The 24,521-nt window shown below is 41.8% G+C and overlaps 1 protein-coding gene and 1 long non-coding RNA gene across 2 annotated transcripts in view; one reads left to right on the forward strand and one right to left on the reverse strand.

Annotated features, from left to right (window-relative positions):
• Positions 1 to 2,133: 2,133 nt before the first annotated feature.
• Positions 2,134 to 3,708, reverse strand: LOC132567660 (uncharacterized). The gene is made up of 2 exons (XR_009555104.1): positions 3,273 to 3,708; positions 2,134 to 2,631 (listed from the first exon to the last, which is right to left on the reverse strand). It is a non-coding gene; the product is annotated as an uncharacterized LOC132567660 (long non-coding RNA).
• A 12,841-nt stretch (positions 3,709 to 16,549) lies between these two features.
• Positions 16,550 to 24,521, forward strand: part of LMO4 (LIM domain only 4) — a 15,369-nt gene continuing 7,397 nt past the window's right edge. Inside the window, exons 1-2 of the mRNA XM_060232156.1 lie at positions 16,550 to 17,245; positions 19,755 to 19,993. Of these exons, the coding sequence (XP_060088139.1) occupies positions 19,758 to 19,993 (236 nt within the window). The 5' untranslated portion in view covers positions 16,550 to 17,245; positions 19,755 to 19,757. The remainder of the gene's footprint in view (positions 17,246 to 19,754; positions 19,994 to 24,521) is intronic.

The following is a 24,521-nucleotide window of genomic DNA, read 5'->3' on the forward strand; positions in this document are numbered from 1 at the left end:
AGTTCTTTGCGAGTGCACCAAGAATGCTGTTTTACTTTTGGAAGGATCTGCCCCTGTGTGTATATATATGTATACACACACATCAAGTCGCAGATGGTAACCCTGTAAAGGGTTTTCAAGGCAAGAGACATTCAGAGGTAGTATACCATTGCCTGCCTCTGCATAGCAACCCTGGTAGTTTTTGGTGGTCTCCCATCCAACAACTAACCAGAGCTGCCCTTGCTTAACTTCTGATATCTGACAAGATCAGACTAGCCTGGGCTATCCAGGCCAGGGCATTAGATATACAGATGCCAGAAAATCTGATCATGTAGTAGAGTCCCCAAAATGCTCACTGGTGGATATCCTCAATGCACAATATCAGGATATAGAGCAACGCATCCGGGGTGTGTGTGGGGGGGGGCTTCCTTAGATATAAAAGCCCTTCTATCTTCTGCTGTACATTCATTAGATCCAAGTGTCATAAACCGTTTCTATTTGGATTAGCTTTCAGAAGGAAGACTTAAGCTGGCAGAGTGGTCATGGTATATTTTTTTAATGAGACTTTTAATTGGACTGATTTATTTTGTTTTGATCTACTTTACCTGTCATGGGCCTTTACAATAAAGTGGTTCATTATGTTTATAATTCTTTATGGCTTTTATGACTTTGCAATTAAGCTTTATCAATGGAAATACAAAACATTAGCAACAAATCAAAGCAACATTTCATATCAACACTGTGGGGAAAACAATGGTTTGGATCACCAAAAAAAAGTGAGCAGAAGTTCCTTTTTGTGGGAGTCTTTTTCATTTCTTCCTTTTGCTGCAACTGTTTGTGTCCCACCCTCAAAGGTCTACAGCATGACATGGAACTGCAGCTAGTAGAAATCTAAGGAATCCCCAGTGTGAATGGAAATGCCTTCCAGATGTGCATAGCCAATGACCAGGAGCCAATGGGAGATGTTTCACATATGCACTGAGGCTTGTCACAACTGCCTTTCCTTCCCACTGCAGTCCCTCAAGGTCCTAAAAAGGGACAGTCCTGAGCAATGTTCCCTCTAAGCTGCAGAGTCTTGTGAGCAAAAATTCTACTTTGTGAGTTACTGGCATTAAAGTTGTGAACTACTGCATAAAATTGTGTACACTGGGATCATCCTTCCTGAGCTAAGACAAAAATGTGTGAGCTGGAGGCTAAAAATCTGTGAGCTAGCTCACGCTAACTCAGCTTAGAGGGAACACTGGTCCTGAGTAGTGGTGGATGGATCATGGCTGTTTAGATGGGAAATCTGAAATTCCTCCATGTGTTCATGCAAGCACCTTAGGCAAACGGCAAGAAGTTTTTGGCCTCTCAACTCTTTTGCAGTCAGTAAGTAAATACAAATATTCATTTCACTTTGCCAGAGAAAACAGTCAATTCAAGACCAGAAACATGGCAGCATATGGCTTTTCATGATGGAAATATGGCACTTTTATAAGCTTATTTTGATGAAGAGGGGGCCAGAAAGACTACATACCATACTAACAAATATAATTGTCCCCCAATATAAGCCGGATTCCTGTCAGTGTATTGGGAAAAGCACTGGAAAAAGTGTCTCTTGTTTCATAAAAGAAAACATTAAAGAATTCTATATGTTTTAATTGTGCTGAGGGGAAATGTATATCCTGGGACCTTAGTCCAAAACACAAAAACTTAATCTTTAGAAAGTGCAGTGGTAAAAATGGGGTGTGCATGCTGTTTTCTCTTTTCTCCTAGGGATTCTATAGCTTCCTTCATTCTTCACTTCTCTCATATTACAGAAAGAAGGTAATTTTTCCTGGCCATTTACTAAAGCTCATTAAAGACCGGAGAGAACAAACAATGCTACTCCTTAGAGGGTACCATTCAAAGTCACACTGCAATTCTCTGTTCTAATACTTGAGACATATTAATTATTCCTTAGTGAAAAGTGTATAATTCCTATTCTTCATTTTGCAGGGCGGGGGTGGACCAGGGACAAATAATAGGAAGTTGCTATCTGACTGAAAAGCTGTCTGCACTGAAGGGAAATGAGGGGGAAAAATGTGCACTCTGAGAGGAGTAAAAGCAATTATTCTAATAATAATTTGAGGGATATTAATGTCTTTTAAAAGAAGATTGCTTTCAAGTAAACACTGAGGGTGAGAGAAGCTGTTTTATTTATTAATCATTCCAAAAGTTCATTCCTCTCAAACGAGCCACCCCACCATCAACTTTGTTGACACATAATGGATCTAGTTAAATGGCAACTTGCAAATGTTGAAAAAGTTTTGTAACCAGAGACTAATTTGTTTAATGCATTGAAAATGTTGTGCAGACACAGAACTACATATTAGACTTCAAAGGAAAATGCTCCAGAGACTAAATCATCTTAAAAGCAGGCACGCTGGCAACACCGTTCTATGTTACACAGAGAGGATTTTCAAGACTCCCATTTTTTCACAAGTCCAGTCATTCTCTGAATACCCAAGATTGTAGTATGATGTCTATGTTTCATGTCAGGATGACCATTGAAAGGGGCAAGATTTTCTTTTGTATCTCTATTAATTAGTCTTGTCTCTGTTTGCCCAGCATATATAAGTGTTGTTGACATCACCTTTTCCACATGCTTTAAAGAGTCCCGGGAGAAATCTACTGCAGAACAAAAAGTGGAAAGAGGGAGAGAGAAATACATTTGGAAACCATTTTATTTCTCAATTACCAACCAAAACGTATGGAAAAGATTTACGCTCTATCTGATTTACACCATAATTATCCTTTGAAAGCTTGGAAATACATGGCATGATCCTAGGAATCATTAGTTACTATACCCACCATAATTGGTGTAAACTAATGAGTTTACTGGATGGCTGACCCTTAATTACTGATTAAAGTTAAAGCAGACCTCAAGCCAATGAGAAACTAGTTTGCTTTCAAAAGCACAGGACCCTATTTTTTTTTTTAAAAAAAATTACATTCCAAGTAAGCTGCTTTATGATTAGCTGAGGCACATGATACAAGGGTTTTTTTTATTTTAAAAAAGCAATCACATGCAGCTTCTTAACAACAGCACAGTGAGCTACTTTTACTGGACTAGTGTCCATCTGATAGACACTGAATGAATTAGGACCACGATTTGTTAGTTAAATACATAGGCTGCTCTGTCCCAAAAACTCATATGTTAACAGATTGCGAAGCACATATAAAACCACTCTAAAATGCATCAAGAATACATTCTCTTGATTAAAATACAGCTGCTCACTTGAATAGACAAGATCAGTTCCAAAATCCCTTACCAGGTCAGCCTTGCTCAGAGAGAGGTCAGTCTATGAGGAATTTTTGCTGCAACCCTCCCAACAGTTATTACATGGTGCTTTGTGCTCTTTGGTGCTGCGACATGTAGCATCGGTCATTGTGGGATTTTTCTTTCTGACATGAGGCAGTTCCATGGTCGCTTCACATGAGTGTTCTCCTTGGCTTGGATCTGAAGATGCAGAGGATGGGGGTAGGGTTAGCTTGAAAGCTTTCACCTGGCTGCATCTGCCACTTGTCCTCCAGTCATTCCCTTCTGTAGTTTCACCTGTTTTAATCTGCTCTTTCCAAAACCAGCTCTGGCACAGTCTTTTCAGAAAGGTTGTCCTGACAGGGCTGGCCACTATGTAGATGGGAAGGTGCAGGGGTTTTAACGTATTACTCTATCCACATTGGCACCATTTCCCTTGCATCTGCCATTCTTCCCTCATACTGCCAGTGAGTTTTTAACAGGTTCCCATCCCCATTAACTTGGTGGGATGGGGGGGATGGCCAGTGCGAGAGGGAATGGAGAGAATCAGAGAATCTCCTTGCGTAGATGCTCTATTGCTGCTGCAAATGCCTCTTCGTAGGTAGTGGCAGTGAGTGCACAATGGGGAAATGGACTCCATACAGAGAAAGCAGCCTGCATACATCTAAAGTTCTTGGAATTCTGCTTTATTAAAAGCAACAGAGAATCCCTCCACTGGGATTCACTCTTCTGCTGAAATGGCCTGACTAGTCTGATGCATATTTTTTCATGCTGTTTGGCACTGAACCAGGGCTTAATGGGAGCCAGGTCTGAGCTCTGCTACCTGTTTCTGCTCTAGGACCTGGCCTTGGAATGTAAATGGTATATTAATATATCCACCCTTCTGCTAAAAGAGATAAATCTGTTCCTCATAGCAGATTGGCTGTTGTGGATTATTGTTATTTGCTGGTGTGACTTAGTGATGAGTAAGTACATTCAGCCTAAGTTGTTTATTGTCTGAAAAGTGTCCAGCTAAAAGGCTTGGGCTGCTCCTGTAATCCTGAGGAGCATCTGAATCTGGAGAAAGTACTGGGTGTTGCATTTCATGGTATGAAGATAAGCACGATAACTTGCAGCTCAAGCTGTTAAAGGCATAGGTGCAGGAGCCAGCAAAGGGGGGGGAATACTTCCTACTGTTTTCAGTGGGATTTACCCTTGCTCCAATATGTTGCATTGGATTGTGGCCTTGAGTCTTTATAAATCAAAGCGACAAGTTAAAGATGCCATGTGAAATAAGGAAAATACAGTAACTAAACAGTTGCTTCTCTTTTGCTTATAAGCTTCCATAATTTGAGGCTACATAGATACTGGAAATATGAGGCCATTATACTGAACAAAAAATACAGGCTGTGCTTAAATGGATTAGCTGTTTTCTGATTGGATGAACCACAGCATAAATCTCTTTTCTTAAACCAAATAGAGTGCAGCTGTTCAGTAACAGTAAGATGAGCAACTGTCACTTTGCTGCACTAACATACATCAAGAAAAAATAATTCCATTCCCATCAGTCATGTAATAAAATAGAAATATGCAAAGCCATTGCAAGAAATCCATGACACACACTTCAAAAAGAAATCTCTTGGCTTGGGCCTGGCGTAGTCTTTCTGTAAATACCTAAGTTTTGTCATAGCATTTATTCAACAGCAGGAAACCAAAACAGAGAGCCAGTGTAGTGTAGTGGTTAGATTTTGTGCTGGGAGACGCCTACTCAAATCCCTGCTTTGCCATAGAATTTCCTGGATAACCTTGGGCTAGTTACAATCTCTAAAATTTACTGACCTTGTCAGAATACAATGGCGGGAGCAATCCCTCAGTAATTCTCATTGATTCTTCCTCCCATTCATGTGTTTCTTTATGTGTTCTGTATTAATTGTTTTTATATACTTCTACATGTTTTATAATTGTTATTGTCCACTGCCTTGGGAACCCTGTTAGGTGGGAAAAGTGGCTTTAAAATGTTTGAGTTAACAAAGCAATAAAAGCATATAAGAGACTCTGAGTTTCCTTGGAGGACGGGTAGAATAAAAATGTAGTAAGCAGATACAAAATCATAATCCTAAAACAACATTTTCCTCATTAATATTGTCAGAGTTGTCACAAGACCAGCAGAATATAGAAAAATGATAAGAAGCAGCAATTTACAGGCCTTTGACAACTGTATGGGAAGAACCTCCACATCCTCAAATGATTTCTCCTGAACAGCCTGCCGTAATTGCAGTCCTCCCTTCTGAATGCATCTCATCAGCTTTGCAATAAAGCCACCCAGGGAACTTCATCGTCACTCTCTTTTTGTACTTCTAGGCAGGCCATGAGTTTTACCAAGTAATGGGCTATCACACATAGCTGATGGGATGCATTGAGCTTGGTGGGTTTTCTCAGAGGGGTTTCATGCCCCCCCCCCCCCAATACAGGTAAGGATTTCAAAAGCACTTGTCCATTGTGCTTCCGAATCCCCTGATTCTAGGGCCAGTTAAAACTGGCACCTCATGTGCCTCCCGTCTTATCATATGGAAGGGAGGTGCTTAATCTGATGCACCAAGGGTAAGATGCAGTTAGCCACATGGCCCACATGCATATTTACCAGGTCTGTGCAGACACCCATCTTCTAATAGCAGAAAAAAGAGGAACTTCTCTACCTCATGATTTGTGGTCTTTTGACATCCAAAGTTGGATTCACATGCTGCTATGACTGTGTGTATAACAGTAGCCAAACTGATACTGATAGTTTGAGATATTCTACTGGCTTTTCCCTTGATTTAGACAGGCCCATAAAGGCTCTGACCTATTTTGCAGACACTAGTTTAATAATCCTGCTTGACTAAGAAAGCAAATATATACATACAGCAAGATCCTTTAGAAACATTTTTCGTGACTTGCCATAAAACCTGGTAGAAGTCATGCATTCCAAACCTGTGCTTTAATGTTGCACAAACAGGCAATCAATGTGTCCTACTTACTAATAGGTGCAAAGGAGGTGAGACGACACTTCAATCCCTTCTGTAAATTATAGTGTTTTGAAATTATCAAAACTTCACAAGGGTGTCATCTCTACTCTTGCTGGCAAAGTTATAGTAAATAATTCATTCCCTTACTGGGCTGATAACAGGCAGATATTCTAATGATGCTTGAGAATTTACTATGGGACACAAGTGGTAAGAAGGAATTTTAATGCTGCCCTAAATATTTATCTGGGCAGGGAGAAAAAGAAACAATCCAAATGAACCAATAGATGAGTATGTATTCATTTGGGTACCATGCTAATATCCTCTTTAAATTTTTTAAACTTGCTTGGCAGAAACATTTAGAAAGCCAAAGTTGTTTAACTTTTTATTCCTCCTGTGGAACAAATTATTCCTGGATGTTGTGCTTTATTAGCTACACTGTGGGCATATTTTCTGAGCTTGTAGCAGATTGCAGTGAGAAAGTGAGCTGGAATACAACTCTGGAAGTATGTTTAGGAGATCCTATAGAGAATAGGGAGGGGTCTCTTTCTTCCGGCTAATGCACTTAAATTTAATGACAGAAAAGTATTGTCATTTTGTAATCTGAACGTCTTCAAAACAATTTCAGCATTTCTTTATCAATGTTGAAACAACTGACATATTAGATTTTGCTTCTGAGATTGCCAGGTCAGCCTTGAAGAAATAGTGATTTATCAAAAACAATTTTGTTAAGAAATGATTTATGTCAAGAACTATAAATTATGTCATTATAAAGTGTACCTTGCATTAACCAAAAACACTTGGAATAACTGAGTTAGCTAGCTTTATTTTTTTTAAAAAAAATCTGTTCTTTTATTCATATTACATAGATGTTAGCAATAGGCATACAAATATGTGGACCAAAAACATCATTTCTGAGTTAGTAGTGGAGGAGAGAAACAAAGAGATCTCCATATAGGTGGGAGTTGTTTACATAGAGTTTCAAAGGATACATTGAAGATTGAATTGCAAAAAGGTAGTTTATTTTAAGAGAACTGGTTGTGGGTACTGTTCTATTCCTCATAACAACCAAAATACAGATGTTCCTCATGACTGTGCTTTGAAGAACACTACGGGGAAGGCTGCCCTTAATGTCTACCCTAAACGATGCCACTGTATCGTACCAGTCCAACTGGAAATACACAACTGGATTTTCTTTCAAAGCCAAGACTGATGCAGGGTTATTCATAAACAAGTCCTACTGATGAGTGTAGTAGGGTTTAACCTTAATAGTCCTTTATTCAAATTGACAGAAAAACATCCAGATGAGAAATCAACACTGTTGTCCCATCGAGTTTAGTGGGAGAGCTGAGGGCATTGAAATTGAAGGCGTAACTGCCTAACATTTAAAAAGCCCCTTTCATATAGGTGGAAAGTAACATGAGTCTGTAGGCATCTCTAGATGTGTGGAGAAGCAGTGCACACAAAAAAAAGACTTTTGAACTAGACATAGCTGCTTTTGAAGCTGTGGGTACAAATGCCTGGAAGATAAAATAATATGTAAGTCCAATAATTTTTAATAACACAACTTTTCTATTATAATATAATGAGACATAGCAGAGACACGTTTTCAGTTCTAAGCAGCAATGAACTTCTAAAAATGGAGCAGACTTGTCACCACTCTTCCTAAGGGGCAAACTGTACAAGAATTTGGCAGACATGCATCTTTAAATATGAATACGCCCCCAATCATGTGGGAAACTGGGCACAGTAGGACACCAAAGAGGTCCATGCTGAATCTCCCCCTCCCCAGTACAGCTTCCCCCCATATCCTAGGGTGGCCAAGTCCAATTCAAGAAATATCTGGGGACTTTCGGGATGGAGCCAGGAGACTTTGGGGGTGGAGCCAGTAGCAAGGTTGTGACAAGCATAATTGAACTCCAAAGGGAGTTCTGGCCATCACATTTAAAGGAACTGCACTCCTTTTAAATCTTTCCATAGGAAATAATGAAGGATAGGGACACCTTATTTAGAAGAAGAAGAAGAAGAAGATATTGGATTTATATCCCACCCTCCACTCCGAAGAGTCTCAGAGCGGCTTAAAATCTCCTTTACCTTCCTCCCCCACAACAGACACCCTGTGAGGTGGGTGGGGCTGGAGAGGGCTCTCACAGCAGCTGCCCTTTCAAGGACAACCTCTGCCAGAGCTATGGCTGACCCAAGGCCATTCCAGCAGGTGCAAGTGGAGGAGTGGGGAATCAAACCCGGTTCTCCCAGATAAGAGTCCGCACACTTAACCACTACACCAAACTGTAGTGGTTTTTTAGGGGGTCATAGAATTGGACCCTCTGGTCCAATCTTTTTGAAACATGGGGGATATTTTGGGGAGAGGCAATGGATGCTATACAGAAAATTTGGTTCCTCTACCTCAAAAAACAGCCCCCTCCCAGAGCCCCAGAAACTCACAGATCAATTCTCCGTTATTTTCTATGGAAATAAGTCTCCATAGGGAATAATAGAGTTCTCAGCAGACATTTCCCTCCCCCCCCCCGCTTTCTGATGACCCTGAAGTGGGGGGAGGGCCTCCAAACCGGGGGATCCCCTGCCCCCACTGGGGGATTGGCAACCCTACCATATCCTGACCTCTGAAGTAATTCCTGCCTGTTGGACTTCTGGAAGTAAAACTAGCTGTGATGAAAAAGGAGAGCAACAAATACCTGGAAATTGAGAGTTTAGCATCTCTTAGTCAACCACATGGTTTATTTGTGCTTTAAACCACATCCCACCTTACATGTCATTGGGGTAGACCTGCATTTAAAATAAGAAATATACTGTAATACATAATGTGGCTTGAGAGAGGCTCTAGGCCTTCAACAAAAAGAGGAAAGATTTAACAAATGTTGCTTTCTCTGATACAGTGAAGCAGTAATCAAAGAATCCGTTTCTGAAACAGACTAGTACAGTGATCTTTAGCCAATCCATCCTTTACCCAACTGGGGGGAGCATGGGTCCCAATGAGCTGCCAATGTGACAGGAAGTGAGGCATTATTGTCACATGAGAGGAAGTGGAAGAGCCAGAGTTGTGACAGGCCTCACTGCTGTAAAGGTCAAGACAATGGGCAAAAGGTTGAGGCCTATCAGTGGGAAACACAAGTTAAACACCGGGAAACACAAGTAAACACCAGGAAATATTCCATAGTAAGGAAGAAACCAAGGGGCAGAGCCACTTCTGAGTGGCCTTGCCTTACCATCACATCCTGCTGTCCCTGTGGGTATGCATGCAAACAGAGGCTATGGGTGGCAACCCAGTCAGAGGACTGGGGGTGGGGACAGGACAGTCTTGGCACACATCATAGCAATGCACATCACTTTGTGCACAAACTGGACTTTGGGCCAGAAGTGATGTCACATGTTAACGTGATGCCAAAGAGCTCCTCCCATTTAACCCCATTAGCCTGAAAGCCAGGGCTTTTTTTTAGCAGGAACGCAGTTCTGGCTGGCTTGGTGTCAGGGGGTGTGGCCTAATATGCAAATGAGTTCCTGCTGGGCTTTTTCTACCAAAAAAAGCCCTGCTGAAAGCAGTGACAGGAAAGAGTGGATGTGAGCTATTTATCCTGCTACATCTCAACCTTTGCTCCATCAAGCAGAACTCAAATGTTATGACTAGAAGTAGGAATGGGCAGTGTGACAAGCTCATAGCAGGTCCTAATACAGTTGGTCATATTCAAGTAATCTTGAAACAGATACATAGCAGAATGAATGACTCGTAGGAGGATCCAACATTCATATGCCTTTAACAGCAGCCAAAGCATTTCCTCCATGCCATGAAATCTTCCTGTTGTCTGCCAATCAAACTGTTCTTAAGTACGGGACATTCCTCTCCCTCTGATTAGTTCTTAACCATCCACTCAGTGTCAACGCCAGAACTGAGCCCAGATGGCAGAGGTTGTTGCTCCTCACCACCAGATGGAATGGACTACAAAGGGATAAAAAGAACAGTCAGTGCAGTATAGAGAAAAGGGAACCAGCCTTGGATCTGGAAAACATAGGTTCAAATCTACATGAAACTTACTGGATGACCTTGGGCCACTTATTCTCTTCTTTGTCTAACTTACCTCACAGGGTTGTTGTGAGGATGGAATACAGGAGGGAAGAACCACGTACACCACTTGAGCTCTTTGGAAGAAAGACAGGATGAAAAGGTATAGACAAAACCATGTGATGCAGCTGAACTTACTTTCCAGCTCCTTTAGGAGAAACAAAACTCATAAGAGAAGATGGATAAATCAGGGGGTGCCCAAGGGTTGCTGCTCCTTTCTTGAATCCCCATATTTCTGGTAGGCAAACAGCCTAGTGGTGAACAATAAGCCACAGCAGGCAATGGTTTCCCCTTCCCTTTCAATTTGAATTATATTAATAGAGGTTGTTCAGTTTGGGTTTGACGTAAGTAATACATTGCATATCAGGCTGCTATTAAAACACACACACACAGGAACAGTTTAAAAGAAAAGGTATAGAAGGCCTACTGGCATTACCTATATAGAGTTACCTTTTTTTTCTTCTGACAGAGACTCTCATGGAAATGCAGTGAGGGAGAAAGCTGCACCTGTTGAACACTTGGCTATAATGTATTTGTTAACAGCAGTGTTAAGTATATAAGCAGCTTGACATAAGTAAGCAAAAACTACCAATTATTTTCTTTTATTTCTTTGGAGAAATATTTTATTTGTGATGTTAGAAACATGAAAAATAGTTTGTTATCCATTATGATTTTCAGCCAGATGATTTTGATTTGTTTTCCCATCCAAATTATGACTGCACTGAACTCTTCTTTCAGTCCAGTTCAGGCCAAAGTTGCAGAAATAAAGGATACCCACAGGTGGCGCTGTGGCTCAAGTACATCTGGATTTTTATTACCATGTACTATAACCATTTATTTTCTCGCATTTTCAAAAGGGATAATGCTAGTCTTCACATCATCATCTGTAAAGAACTATCGCTGGCTAAAATCTCCCTGCTAACATATGTTAACACATTACTTTGCAGGTTGCTTTTACAGCCACAGCTTTAGAATATACTCTGCTGCCGTCAATATCCACCTAGCCTTGTAGCTGGCCCCACACTGCACAGTCATTCCACACACTGATTACTTTCATATAGACCAGCACTGGAGCTTCTCAGGGCTGATACTGAGACAGGCAATTATAGTTGTCTCTTTATAATGCAAGGCAATTGTGTGTTGGTTGTTCATACACAGGAGTTGGTCCGAAACAATGAGCTGCTGTGATCAGAGCTTTTTTGTAGAAAAAGCCCAGCAGGGACTCATTTGCATATTAGGCCACACCCCGACTTTACCTGTTTCACACAGGGGTTTTTTGTAGAAAATGGCCAGCAAGAACTCATTTGCATATTAGGCCACACACCCCTGATGCCAAGCCAACTGGAACTGCTTTCCTGTGTGTTCCTGCTGAAAAAAAAGCCCTGGCTGTGATTACTTCTGCACAAACCCTGTTTTCTGTTGACACAATATGAGGTCAGAGAACCTGGTGTGGCTTTGGTTTATTGAGATATGAAAGTGCTTCTAACTAGGTGAAGCTTGTTTCCGCAGTATGAGAGGGTCAAGTTCCACCTCTGGGCTCCCCGCCATGGTCCTAAGGACCACCCTTCTTACATGTCTTAGATGCTTCTTCTGATCAAGCTAGAATCTGCATGAGCAATAGGGTCGTCTGAACAGCATCAGACATGGCAGATGCAAACCTGGATGTTTTAGGATCAGATTGTTGTCAAATCAGTTTAATGTGAAGTGGGCAAGATCCTTCCCCTCTTTTTCCTTGCCCAATTGCTTTTTAAGCCAATTGCTTTTCATGCCAATTTCCTCCAGTGAGCCTCTGTAATGGGAAGGGAAAGCATCATGTTTGAAAACATGCCATAGCTTGGGCCCCCTTAAATGTACTTTGGTTCTCATATGACTTCTATTGTTTACGGTTTGGCTTTTATTAAATCTTATTGATTTTATTGTATGTCATCTTGGACATGGTTCTCTGAAAAGGTAGTGTAAAGAAGCAAATAAGTATTATAATACTGTCTGAGTGATCTGTCTACAAAGAAAAAGTACAAGTGTGTATCAAGTATGCTGTATGGATTAGAGTGCTGGACTAGGACTAGGGAGACCTGCATTTGGATCCCTACATAAAGCTCACTGGGTCACCACAGACCAGTCTCTTTCTCTCAGTTGAACTTGTCTTGTGAAGAGAACATACAAGAACTGTCTCAAGACTTATTGGAGAAAGATAAAATTATCCTGTCCTATACATGTATTTTATCTATGCCAGAGATAATTGTAAATATTTCACTGTTAAGATTTGTTTGATGCAAGGCTCAGTCATAGAATATGTGAAGAACTATTTAAGAGTGGCCCCAACTGCATGTTCTGTCTTCATTGTTTATTAGCCACCACCTTCTAGGATGGTTTTCATAGAGGCCTTCAGGAAAGTGTTAACCCATGTGCTACTTCATATATGTATGAACTGGACAAGATACTTAGCAATCTTCAAAGACTTGTTCTAGGATCTATTAAAATTAAATGTCAAAAACAACAACAGCATTGGAACTTTAAAAAAACCCCATTCATAGTTAACTACATCAATCTAACAAATAGTACACTTTTTTTAAAAAAAGAGGTTTGTATGAATATATAGTATAAAGTACATATCATCATTGTGTAGAACATGTGAAAATACAGGAATAAGCAGATATTGCCTGGAACATGGGATGGGGGGCAGGAATTTGCCCACTGAGCCTTTCTAAAGTACAGTGTTCCAAGTTTCATCTTTGGCACTTCTCTCTCCTTGGAAATTAACCACCCCCTGTATTAAACTGGAGAACTCTACAACCTTCAACTATTCCCTAATTTTTCAATTGTCTTTTAAGCGAAAATACATTTCAATGTCTCTTTTGTGCGACGGATATACCATGAAATAGGAACCCACAGGGCAGACCATTAAACTGACAAGACTCCTATTATCTGCTACATGAAAATACAGCATTGTGTATACCCAAAGTTCCCTCTGCCAATTTTTTCCTCATCTTTTGAGGATGCTTGCCTATAACTTTTGCTATGCATGGGCCTCTAACTGTCCTATGCATAGAATTAATATTTCATTTTTCCATTAGAATTTTACACTATGGATATTTAATTCCTTTAACGGGTCCTCACTCTCTTCAAGTTTGCTCAGTTGTTTGTTTTAAAGAACTATGGTATTGCCTTTTTAAATGGCACAATGCGCTGTTAACTGCCAGCCAAACGTAAAACATATTCCTCTTTAAAAATTTTATGGGGTATTAATAACACTGAGTTACAGTAGCATTAATTTTTAAGATGAACTCCCCATTGATTTCAAGAAGCAGTACTTAAAAATCAATGGCCACTGCTATGATGAGTGGGACGCAGCTCACAGTTTTTTAAAAAAACCCTTTTCAATCAAAGGATCAAATTTTGTCCTAAAGTATACCACACGAGGAGTTGGTGAAGTGGTAAGTGTATGAGCAGAGGACCAAGTCCCAAGTGCTCTCTGAAAATCCTGAGGAAAAAAGCCAGATGAAGCCTGACCCTGTATTACCTAAATATCAACATAATCAGTGTTAATATCCCCAGCTGCACTCTGGAGTAGTCCTATTCCAGTGACCTCAACCAGCCTGCCCTGGACTAAGTGGCTTGAGGATTGCAGCCGTGATGATCTGCACCCTCTTCATGCTCTCCTTCAATGTAAAGAGTAATACTTATTCATTATCAATAAAGTGGTCTAGAGAAGCAGCGCTAAATACAAATTAACAAAACCCTGAGTGAGAAGAGTGGCCACAGAGAAAGACAGACTCTTGGAGTTTTATGACAGAGATTTGTTCAGGCCTTGGATCCTCAGGCTTTCACAGTCAAATTAGCCACTCATCTGGTTACCTGTGGTGACTCAAAATGAGCTCCCGATGATCAGGAAGTTTTATAAAGGCTGGTTTTTTTATGCCACCAATGGCTGTGAACATGTGGGCTAATAAAACATTTTGTTAGCTAGTAACTTTGGCACATCTGTTGGTAAGGCTAAAAAGAAGGGCAATAAAGTTGGGAGAGATTATGCCCAAGATCCAGGACTTCCCTTTTTTTTGGCAGTACAGGAGGCACAATTTTGACAGGTTCAACTTTCCCTCCAATCTTTATGCTGGGAAATGGTGCATCTACTGGATGTATGCCTTTTGGACAACTATTAAAGACACAGAGCCACGACCATGAAAATAAAGTTAGAAATCTAGTTAAGTGGCTACTGGATTAGCCTGTGATGTCAGAAAGTGCAGTTTAAAGGGAAATGTGTTGCAGAATGTAAAACATCAAACACTTTTGAACAGATTGGTTAAAATTGTCGTAATACTATTTTTATAGTATTATGTAACACCAGTATTACATTAGGCACCATCTAGTAGGAGGGCCTGGTGTGACTTTGTCCATGGGGTCGCGGACTCGACTCTGCAACTGAACAACAACAAAAAAGTATACGTAGCTGGTAATATCTTCTTCCCAGAACGCTTATAATCCAGAGTAGGTAACCAGTACAAGGAAATAGTAAGTCTTCATACAGCTCTGATGGAACCAAAGTAGCTTGCCCAGTGATTCAGTACAGGCAGAAGTGCTGAAGTATTGGCTATTTCCTTTTTCATTTTAAGAAAAGTGTGGGAATGCAGATCCACTCATACAGCCCTAACATCAATGTGGCAACTGACACATTTACTTGGGCACAGGATGTTCCATTGATACTTCTGAGATACTTTGCATAGAACAGCATATAAATTATTTAAACCCTTGGCTTCCTATCCTTGACTCAGCTTACATACTAGCAATCACTCCATGAGCTTCCCAACATGGCAGCTTCTTGCATCTCTACTTTAGTTCTCTAAAATGAGAAGTTGAAAGGGTTAAAGTTGGGAGAGACTTATGCCTAAGATTGGTTGGCCTCCCCTACTGTACTATCCTACTGTGCTGATTTGTTGCACTGTCCTGCTACACCATCTTATATTGTTCTGCCGGACTATTCTGTTGCATTGAATATTAAAATTGGCTTTTTTATTATACTGCTGTGATTTTATTAGTTATGTTGTGCTCCACCATGAGCCCCTATGGGGAAATAGACGGAATATAAATAAATAATTAAACCAGAACACAAGATATTTAAAAATACCTGGTTTTTGGTGCAACAACTGCTCCTTTTTACTTGTCCCCAACAACAGTCTGTTTGGACTAGCAGAAATCAGTCCAAAAATACTGGAGCCTTTCCTGGCTTGTAGAAATCATCTTGAATCAGCATACTTGATAAAAAAGCACCCACTTCTCCACCTCGTAGTGGTAGTACAGGTGGCTTAAGCCTAGAGTCAGGAGGCTTAACTAAAAAGTGGGGCCTTGTTAGAGTGAAGTATTTGGCCTCCACAGCATAGCCTATGAAGATTCAAGACCATCTTTTTGAAAGGGATTCAAATACATAGTTTGGAGGGACAAAATGCCAAATTTGGACCTGGATTCAAATATTTGAATTTCCAGTCAAGCCTGCATTTTTTCAGTATCATAGAGGTTGTGAGGATAACAGAGGTAAGAACTATAAGGAATCCTTTATAGTTAAAACTGCTACATTACGTCACTCAGTGAAACCTTGAGCGGGGTGGGGGAAACATACAAGATGCTTTCACAGCAAATCCAAAATACCACCCACCTATCGAATTTACAGCAATCCGAAGGATGCATGAAAGCTGAAACAAGTCGCAAAAAGTTTTAACATGGCTTAGCTACTTCCCAGTAAGCGTTTCTAACAAAACGGCCCCCATGACTATCTGAATGGTTCTCATCTAAAGTTTCACGAGCACTTGGAAACTAGACCCACGTCCACAGAAACAGGACCTACCGAGTTCAACAAGCTTACTACCAAATAAATGAACAGTTTGATTTTATTCACTTCTACTCAGAAGAAATTCCGATGTTGCCCTGTAATCTTCGCAGCCCGACCCTATGGAGCGAATCCCAGTGAGTGTCCTAGGACTTCCTCCCGAATAAGTGTGCGGAGGTTTGCGGCCTTTCACGTTACTAAGCTGCTACTTTCTTCAGCGACTGTAATCACTGAGGCCAGAAGAAGAGCGGACAGCGTAGGTACTCCGAGCACTAGCAGCCCCTGCCCGCCCACTCCAGCCTGTGCCGCGTCCCACCTGACTCAAGCGAGCCCCACACTCCCCCTCCCATTCCTTTGTCTTTCTTGGGATTGGCAGGTTTTATTATTCCGCCTGAACAAACGGCAGGCGGATTGGGCGAGGCGCCGTGACGTCAGGGGCTGAGCTGCGGAGTCGTTGGGATTTTGCTCTGTCAGTAACACATGGGGGAGAAGGAGGCAGAGAGCTACGGAGGGCGCCAACGAGAGGGGCCTCCCTGCGTGTCCTGCCACCGCCAGCACCTCCGCAGCTCCTCGGCAGTCTCTGTAGCCGCTCCGGCTTCCCCTTCCTCCAGAAGAGGGACTTTCCCCGCCTCTCAGACTTGTTTGTAGGCAGCAGCCTCGCGAAGTCCGCAAGGGTGGAGGCTTCCAAGACGAAGGGGAGAGCTACAAAGTGCGGCCACATCTGCCAAAACTTAAGGCAGCGATTGCAGCAGCAGCCCTCGCCTTTGCAGCCCGAGCAATAGCAGCGACTGAGCTCTGCAGCTCCCCTCGAGGGGAAGCAGCAGCGGCGGCAGCAGGAGGAGGAGGAAGGGAGAGAAAGAAGGAAGGAAGGACGGACTGAGCCAGACGTTTCCCGGGCAGCGTTCTCATCCTCCTGGCCCGGCTGCTTATTCTTTCTTGGGGTTGAAGGTTCCGTCGTCGCCCAGCAAGCGGGTTGGGCTAGCTTTCCTTTTGTTGTTATTTGTTGAGAGAAAATTGCCTTGCAAGAAAGCCTTTTTTCTTCTCCCGGTCGCTCTCCAGACCCCACAGCCACGTTAACCACGGCCTCTTGCACCATAGAGGGGAAACAGGTAAGCCGCGGACTCCTCCCCCCCCCTTCTGTTTAGCTTCCCGGTAGCTTGGCTTGGCATGCCGTCTCTTGTCTCGCCCCTCTCCCCTGGTCGTCCGGGATTAGAAGTAAACACGATTCGCCGCCGCGGAGAAGCGAGGCTTGCCCCGTAACTCTTGGTCGCCGAGCGGTGGCGGGGGCCGTCCGCAGCAGTGGTGCCGTACAAAAGGTTGCCTGCCCCGGGCTGCTTCTGCGACCGCCCCCCCCCCCCGGTTTTGCTTGCGAGTCTATGGAGGGAGGTACGATCGCCCACTTTTCTTTGTAGTAAACATTATTTTGAAACAGTGGCAGGCTAGGGAGGGGGAGTCTTAAGTGAGCCGTTTTCTGTTCTCTCGCCCCTTCGCGCTCGCTCTCTCTCTTTTTTGTTCAGGGGAAATCTGATGAATCAACCTAATTAAAACCAAGCCGTGAATTAAGCATCCATTTTTTTTGTACTACAAATTGCAAGCTCTACGCTTGTCCCTCCCTTGGTCTCCATTAAAATCACCAGAGACGTTGTTAAAAGAAGGGAGGGGGTGTGTGTTTTGCCTCTAGCTGCCAGCTCTCTCCTTTCTGTTTCATTGCCTCTGTTCCAGGACCTAAATTGCTTGGCTGTGTAATTACCAGAGTAAGCCTATTTAAGTTAAAAGCTTTCCTTCTCTCCCCCCCACCCCACCCCCAAACTCCAAATGAAACTTGATGAGGGCCCGTCCTTGGTTATCAAGGGAGTCACTTTCTGGTCAGTCCTCTTGATTCATCTCTTTTAGATTTAATCAGCATTAAGGTATTGCTTGTCCTTAAGAGCTTTAGCTTAATGGGGTTACTGGATGCTTCTGTCAGGGTAACGTTTCTTTATATATAATATTTACCTTTCAACAAAGGCTAGGGGTTGACAGTGGGTTTTTTTAAGTTGGTCTTGTAAAAGATCTGAAATACATTTACATAATTTGAAATCTGGTGGGTTTTTTAAAACGGAAAAAAAACATCCTACAGAAATGCAGATTCATAGTGCTGGAAACAGTAACAAAAGGCCATTCCGTGAGTTAAATGCATCAGAAATCAATTTACATAAAGGTATATGATGCATTCAGAGAAATGCAATGCTAATGGCTTTTAGAGTGGTTTCTCTTTCCCAAGTCTCAGGGTTTTTAGTTACAGCCTTAATTGGTGCCGTTTGCAGTCTGGTTTATTTTGTGGTCAACTGAACATATGATCAGGAGTTATTTTGGAGGAAATCCTGTTTTCTTTTCTTTTTCTCTCCCCCCCCCCCCCATTGGCCTATTTTAAGGAACCTGGTACTGCTGTGTAACCAAGTTAGGCAAGTGACAGAGGAAAAAGTTTGTGCCCTCTTGTTTTAGAGGTATGACTTTTAGCAAGCAGCCAGATGCATGCCTTAGGTTGAAAATGTGCAGTTTAGAAGGACAAAGGCAAAAACATGCCGCTAATTGGCAGTAAATAACAAGATCTTTTTATAGTGTAAGTGGTTGAAGGGGCACCAGTCTCTTGGACCTTGGATCTGTGGCAGAGCAAATTAATTGGTTGGAGTCAGCTTTATGAATTGGTCCCAGTATTAATCTCCCCATTGCCTTTCTTGTATAAATGTTTTTTGGAAAGTAAGAAACACATTTCTAGTTTTGTGCTTTTGTGTTTTAAACGGTGGAGGCGGCCATGCTAGCTACTTCCTGAGTGGGGCACACTTGGTTGTTCTGTGACTTTGTTATCACAAACTTTTTGCTTTCTTCTCTCGCTCTCTTTTTTAGGACAACAAAGCGCTTAGCATTTAAATTGCCGATCAAGGGCAGATTAGTGAGACAAAAGTAGATTGTGTTTGTATAGGAAGTTAACAGGCTTCTTGAAGTTCAGTGATCTATTATTATTCTTTAAAGTGTGGGGGGAGTACATCATTTGATCTCTTTCTTTAAAAAATAGGGACAATCATGGTTGGGGCTCTTGTAGATAACAATGGCATGAAAAAAGAGAGCTTGAAAAACCAGTTTCACAACTCTTAGGGGCTTTTTCCCTCTCTGTGAGTGCTCTCTGTTCCTCTCTCTCCAGAACCTCTCCTGTAAAAGAAAACTAAATCCCTTGAACTGTTCCCAACTTGTGAGTTGCAGCTGTGCTTCCCAAGACTTGTGGTTAGGGAACGTGGCTTCACCCAGGAATCTTTTTTTCCCTTTTTAGTGTTGTGGGGCCCACAATTTATATTTGGAGGGCTATGTAGACTGCAAGACTCCAGGTGTGTGTACTTTTGTGTCAGCAAACAAAGTGGAGGGGGGGGGCTCCAAGTTTGACAGCAATATTGCAAGCTGAAACTGTCATTGGGCCCCACTTATGAGCTAGAGAGGGGAGGTGGCTAATTAACTCAGAACAAAGAGCCTGAAAAGTAAACAAGTAGATGCTCTCCCACTCTTTCCTCCCCCACCCTTCTCCACAGAGAACTGCTGTAGAAAGAGAAGGGAGATGTTAACCCGCTTTCTGTTTTTCTTATTCAGACCATGGTGAACCCAGGCAGCAGCTCACAGCCTCCCCCGGTCACCAGTGGCTCCCTCTCGTGGAAAAGATGTGCAGGCTGTGGGGGGAAGATTGCTGATCGCTTCTTGCTCTATGCCATGGATGGCTATTGGCATAGCCGGTGCCTGAAATGCTCCTGCTGCCAGGCCCAGCTGGGAGAAATTGGTACGTCCTGCTACACGAAGAGTGGCATGATCCTGTGCAGAAATGACTACATCAGGTGAGCAAGATGGGAAGGAATACACGTGTGCATGTATGTGAGTCTATGTGCACTGTTATTCCATTTCTCCCAGTGAAACAGAGGAGGGCTTGGGTCAGAAGCTACTGCAGGTAGTAGTTTGAAAACTAGAAACAGAATGTGTTGAAACAATTCCTTGTCTGTCATATGCTGGGTGAGTTGGATAGGTGACCCCAGAGGGAAGATGTGAGTGAATGAAACTTCTAAGGTAGTACTGATCTAGAAAGGACTTCCTGGCTACCAGAGACTGTAGTGTAGATGCAGAAGAAGGGTGTAGAGGAAAAAGGGCAAATACAGGTTTCATTGGGGCTGTGGTTGCAAAGCCTAAACAATGAAATATCTCCCTCTTTAGTATCTGATTAAAAGGTGCTTATGCAAATAATAAGCGGTGAAAATGGAGTGACTCATTCTCTGTGCTCATTGTGAAAGAACTGATTAACTACTGGCCAGCTGAAACTGCCTCTTGCCCCCCCCCCCCCAGTTCTGTGTTCTCTCTATGCTGCTGAAGGGCAACTTTTGACTGACTTATCTGTGTTCATCTGAATTTTTCAATATTTCCTATTGCTTCACAATGGCTTAATCTCCATCCGTTTTGCACTGACTGAATTTTTTTATGACTTATTTTCACTGTCATACTTTTTTTTGGTGGTGCAGTTAATGAAAACAATCTAGAGGTCTGGCGCCCACTGGATCTTTTCAGGTGTACTCAAGCTCTTTTAAACTAAGGAGGCATTTTGAAGGATTACGCATTTAATTTGAGTAAATGGCTTGATAGACTGATGCACATGAATGCTTTGAGAAGGTGTTCTAGTTGAGCAACCAGTAATTAAATGTCCCCCTCCCACATTTTTGGCATAGGAAAAAATGTGAATTAAAAGCATAAAGGGTGTTGTCTGGGTAGCCTTTATCTTTGTTTGACAGTAGATTTGAAAAAGTATCCCTGTTCTCAAAGGAGGAAAGATAGTTGGAATTTTTGTCTGCATGAATTTGTGGAATAACTTGGATATAACACTAGTTACTTTGGACGCATTACTATTTTAAAAGGATGGCAGCAAAAGGTGTTTGCTTGTTCTAATGTATCATTTACCCTGTTTGATGATGGCATTTTCAATCAACTAAATAGACTGCAGGAACAAAATAGCTATAGAAAGGTTTTAAAGGATTTTAAGCGATATTAATTTTGCTAAGTGTTTGGATTTTTGAAAAAAATAAATTCTAGAAAATCAGTATGTTCAGGCTTACAGTGATGTGTTCTTGATCCCTGTCTGAAACAACTGCATAAGCAAGGCAGAATTCTAATTAAATAGAGCAGAACGGTTAAAAAAAAGGGGGTTTGTTTGAAGTGGAAAAATTGACACTACTGTTCAGATTCTGTGAACAGTACAGATTTTGTCTCTCTACTAAAACCATCAAACAAACCTCTTCTGATCACTATTAATTAAAAAGAGAAGTTGTCTACTGTACCCCCTAAGGCAAGTTCAGGCCAGATTATGGAATTGTCGCCTCTGGTTTTTTTTGTAAACTTGGCATGTTTTTTATGTAGGCTATTATAAATAGGGTGCGTATCAGATGGTAAATTGGAACTGATGTGGTTCCATTGCCTGGCCTTTTCCCCTAGAACTAAGTAGCTTACTGGGGTAATTGAAGATTCTTATGTTAAGGTATGCACTTCTAGAAGCTAGTCTGTTCCTTAGGTTGCAAGATGATGGACCTAACTGTGTAAAATTTATCTATGACCCTGATGACTTTCAGGCATCAGTAATTGCACATCATAGCCTACTGACAGACATGCAAGATGCTACCAATTTAGCAGCCTTCTGCAGTTTTTATCAGGAGTGGTTTGGGGAAGGTGCCTAAAGAAAACTCTTCCCAAGTCCTAATTACATTTATGTTCCTCTTGGAAATTTCAAGGGTGATCTTAAATAAGTGCCACAGTGGCAGATGTGTAATACCCTTGAGAGGAAAACTGATCACCCTCTCTGAGGTGAAAGCCTATGTTAGACCACAGATCAGTCCTGTTAAGGAGCTTTTAAACTGTCTGATGCTTTGATCGAGCTTTGCAGAATGAGCCTTACCCAATCTGGCTGTATACTGCTGCAGGACTCAGTTGGCAGCTGAGGTGTATGTGTATGTATGTCTGTGTAAGGAGATTAAAATTGTTGACTTTTCTCTGGCCCCCTTATCCTTAACCCCTAAGTACCTTAAGCAAAATGCATTTTTCAGAATGAAGGAAGACTGTGATAGGCAGTCCTCCCAGCCATGAGATTCCAGATAAAGCAGCAGCGTGGCAGTGAATCTGCACAATTAAGAGCTTTAATTAGTGTCTCCTCCATTTTCTCTTAGTTCTGATAGGTTTTATCTAATGAGATCTCGTCCCTGTTTTAGATCTGCCTGGAATGACGTGTCCGAAATGAATGAGAGCTGTGTCGCAAACAAAACATTTAATTAACAAAATTGGCCTTGGAGAGGAAGAGAGAGAATAGGGTGGGGGGGGGGGCAGAGAGACTGTAAACTAGCTTTTCTTAAAGGGCTAGTGCCTGAGGACCTTTATTCCATTTGTTATGATTCATTCTTACATCTCACTTAGAATCTACTTTTTTTTTGTGGGGGGTGTGTGTTTAGCTATAGGGTGTTCTGAAAAGAGGTGGTCTGGATTGAATAGTCTGGATTGTGGGTGGAAGACAGCATTTGTTTAGAGCCTCCCCCCTCATCTCTCTAATTCTTGTAGTCCTGTGTTTGACATGCCAGGGCAGGGACTTGATCCCCATTCCAACATTCAGAAGATGCTCTCCTTTCTCCTTGTTGCTCATTGCCATTCACGTGGTTGTCTGCAGTATGTGCCATTTGAGGAGGGGAGGGTGCCGCCAGGCAATGAGTTCATTTTTCTGGTAATCAACAGCAAGCTGCTATATTCAGGGAATGCTGTCCCTTTAATTGAACAGGCTAGGTAATTAAATGGCATTTTTCCAATAGGACGTGCTAGGTAAATCTAATAGTTGGTTATTTAATATCACTTTGAAGTCTGCCCACTCAAGCACAATGACAGCACAGGAGCATGTGAACTATTAGCTTGGAAAAAAAAATCCAGGATCTCAAAAATTAATTAAATCGCATGCAATTTAGGGGGAACGTTTATCTTGATTTGTCATAACAGAATTAATTCAAGGCCTCCAATTCACTTGGGGGCAGATCTGTTACTCTGAATTAACCAAGCGTAATTTGGCTGATATTTTTTTCTCTTCCCCCTTCTCTAATGCAGCACTTCCACAGCCACCCTCCTCCCCCTTTCAAGTATCAATAGCTTCTGGTGCTTTTAAGGTGCCTGGGCTGTAGTTATGCTGAAGTAACTTTAATGGACTTGCCTCCAGGCATAATTTTCCTGTATAACCTTTGTTGCATCTGATACAGCTGGTGCAAAACTTGGATCCAAAATAGGAAATCTGCTGGAAAATCAGTCTCTTTTGGATCAGTTGATTTGGATAGGAAGTCTACTGTGTTTGGGTACTAGTGTGAGTTGTGTTCTCCCCCTTCTTATCCATGTAATGGAAGAGAATGGAACTCAGGGCCTGGCTGTTCAGCCCACCCCCTTTAATATTATGCATTTACAGTTTTAAAAGTGTTCCAGTTGAATTTTTGTGCACTCATGTGTGCATGCCGTTGTCCTTACCCATCTCACCTTCACTGCCCTTTAATGCTCTGACAAGGTGTGGAGGGGAGAGTGGGGGCAAATACTGGAAACAGTGCTGCGATTAATTTAACGTGGTACAGCATCATGCTACAAAATGTAGAGCTTTCCTTTCAACCATATATGGAACGTCTTAGGGTTGGTGATTGATTGTGTTGCCCAAATGTTGAAATATTAACAACCTCCTTAGACTCCAAGACCCAAAGAGAGGAAACTGAAACCACTTCTGTCATCACAATTAAAGAGTCCCCTGGCTTTAATTAGCCTGACCTGGGGTATCTCTCCCCCTTTGCTGGAGTTAAAGAGAAAAGAGCCCATTAAAGTCCAGTCTGCGACCGATAGCTACTTAATTGAGCACCTAAAGCCTCCAGCCTTTTAAATTAAATACTGTCCTGGACAGTCTCCTTGATTAGCTAATTAACTCTCCCCTCCCGTGGAACCCATGTAAAAACAACTTTTCAGTAAGATCATAGTTAACTGGGATTGGCGTCTTTAGTCAAACGGTATTGTCCAGAGAAAGAAGTTTCTTTTGAAGCTGTCACAAAATAAGAATATTTCCATTCTTTGGAGAAGAAAAAAAAGTCAAATTAGACCTTTTTTAAATAAAGTAATAGATGAAGTTTGGACATCTGTAGGAGCTGCCTAACTCTGCAAAGTAGTGAAGATCTGTAGTCTATTCCTGGTCCCAACTGTATCTTGTCTTCTGGAAATCTGAATGGATACAGAATCAAGTTGTGTAATGTATATTTCTGTTGCAGTTTAGACTTTAGCAGTTATTAGAAATCCTCTGTAGCTGAGTTTTGAGATGCACAACAGCCTCTGCTT

Source organism: Heteronotia binoei, chromosome 2 (genome assembly GCF_032191835.1).
Source record: "Heteronotia binoei isolate CCM8104 ecotype False Entrance Well chromosome 2, APGP_CSIRO_Hbin_v1, whole genome shotgun sequence".
Classification (NCBI taxonomy): domain Eukaryota; kingdom Metazoa; phylum Chordata; class Lepidosauria; order Squamata; family Gekkonidae; genus Heteronotia; species Heteronotia binoei.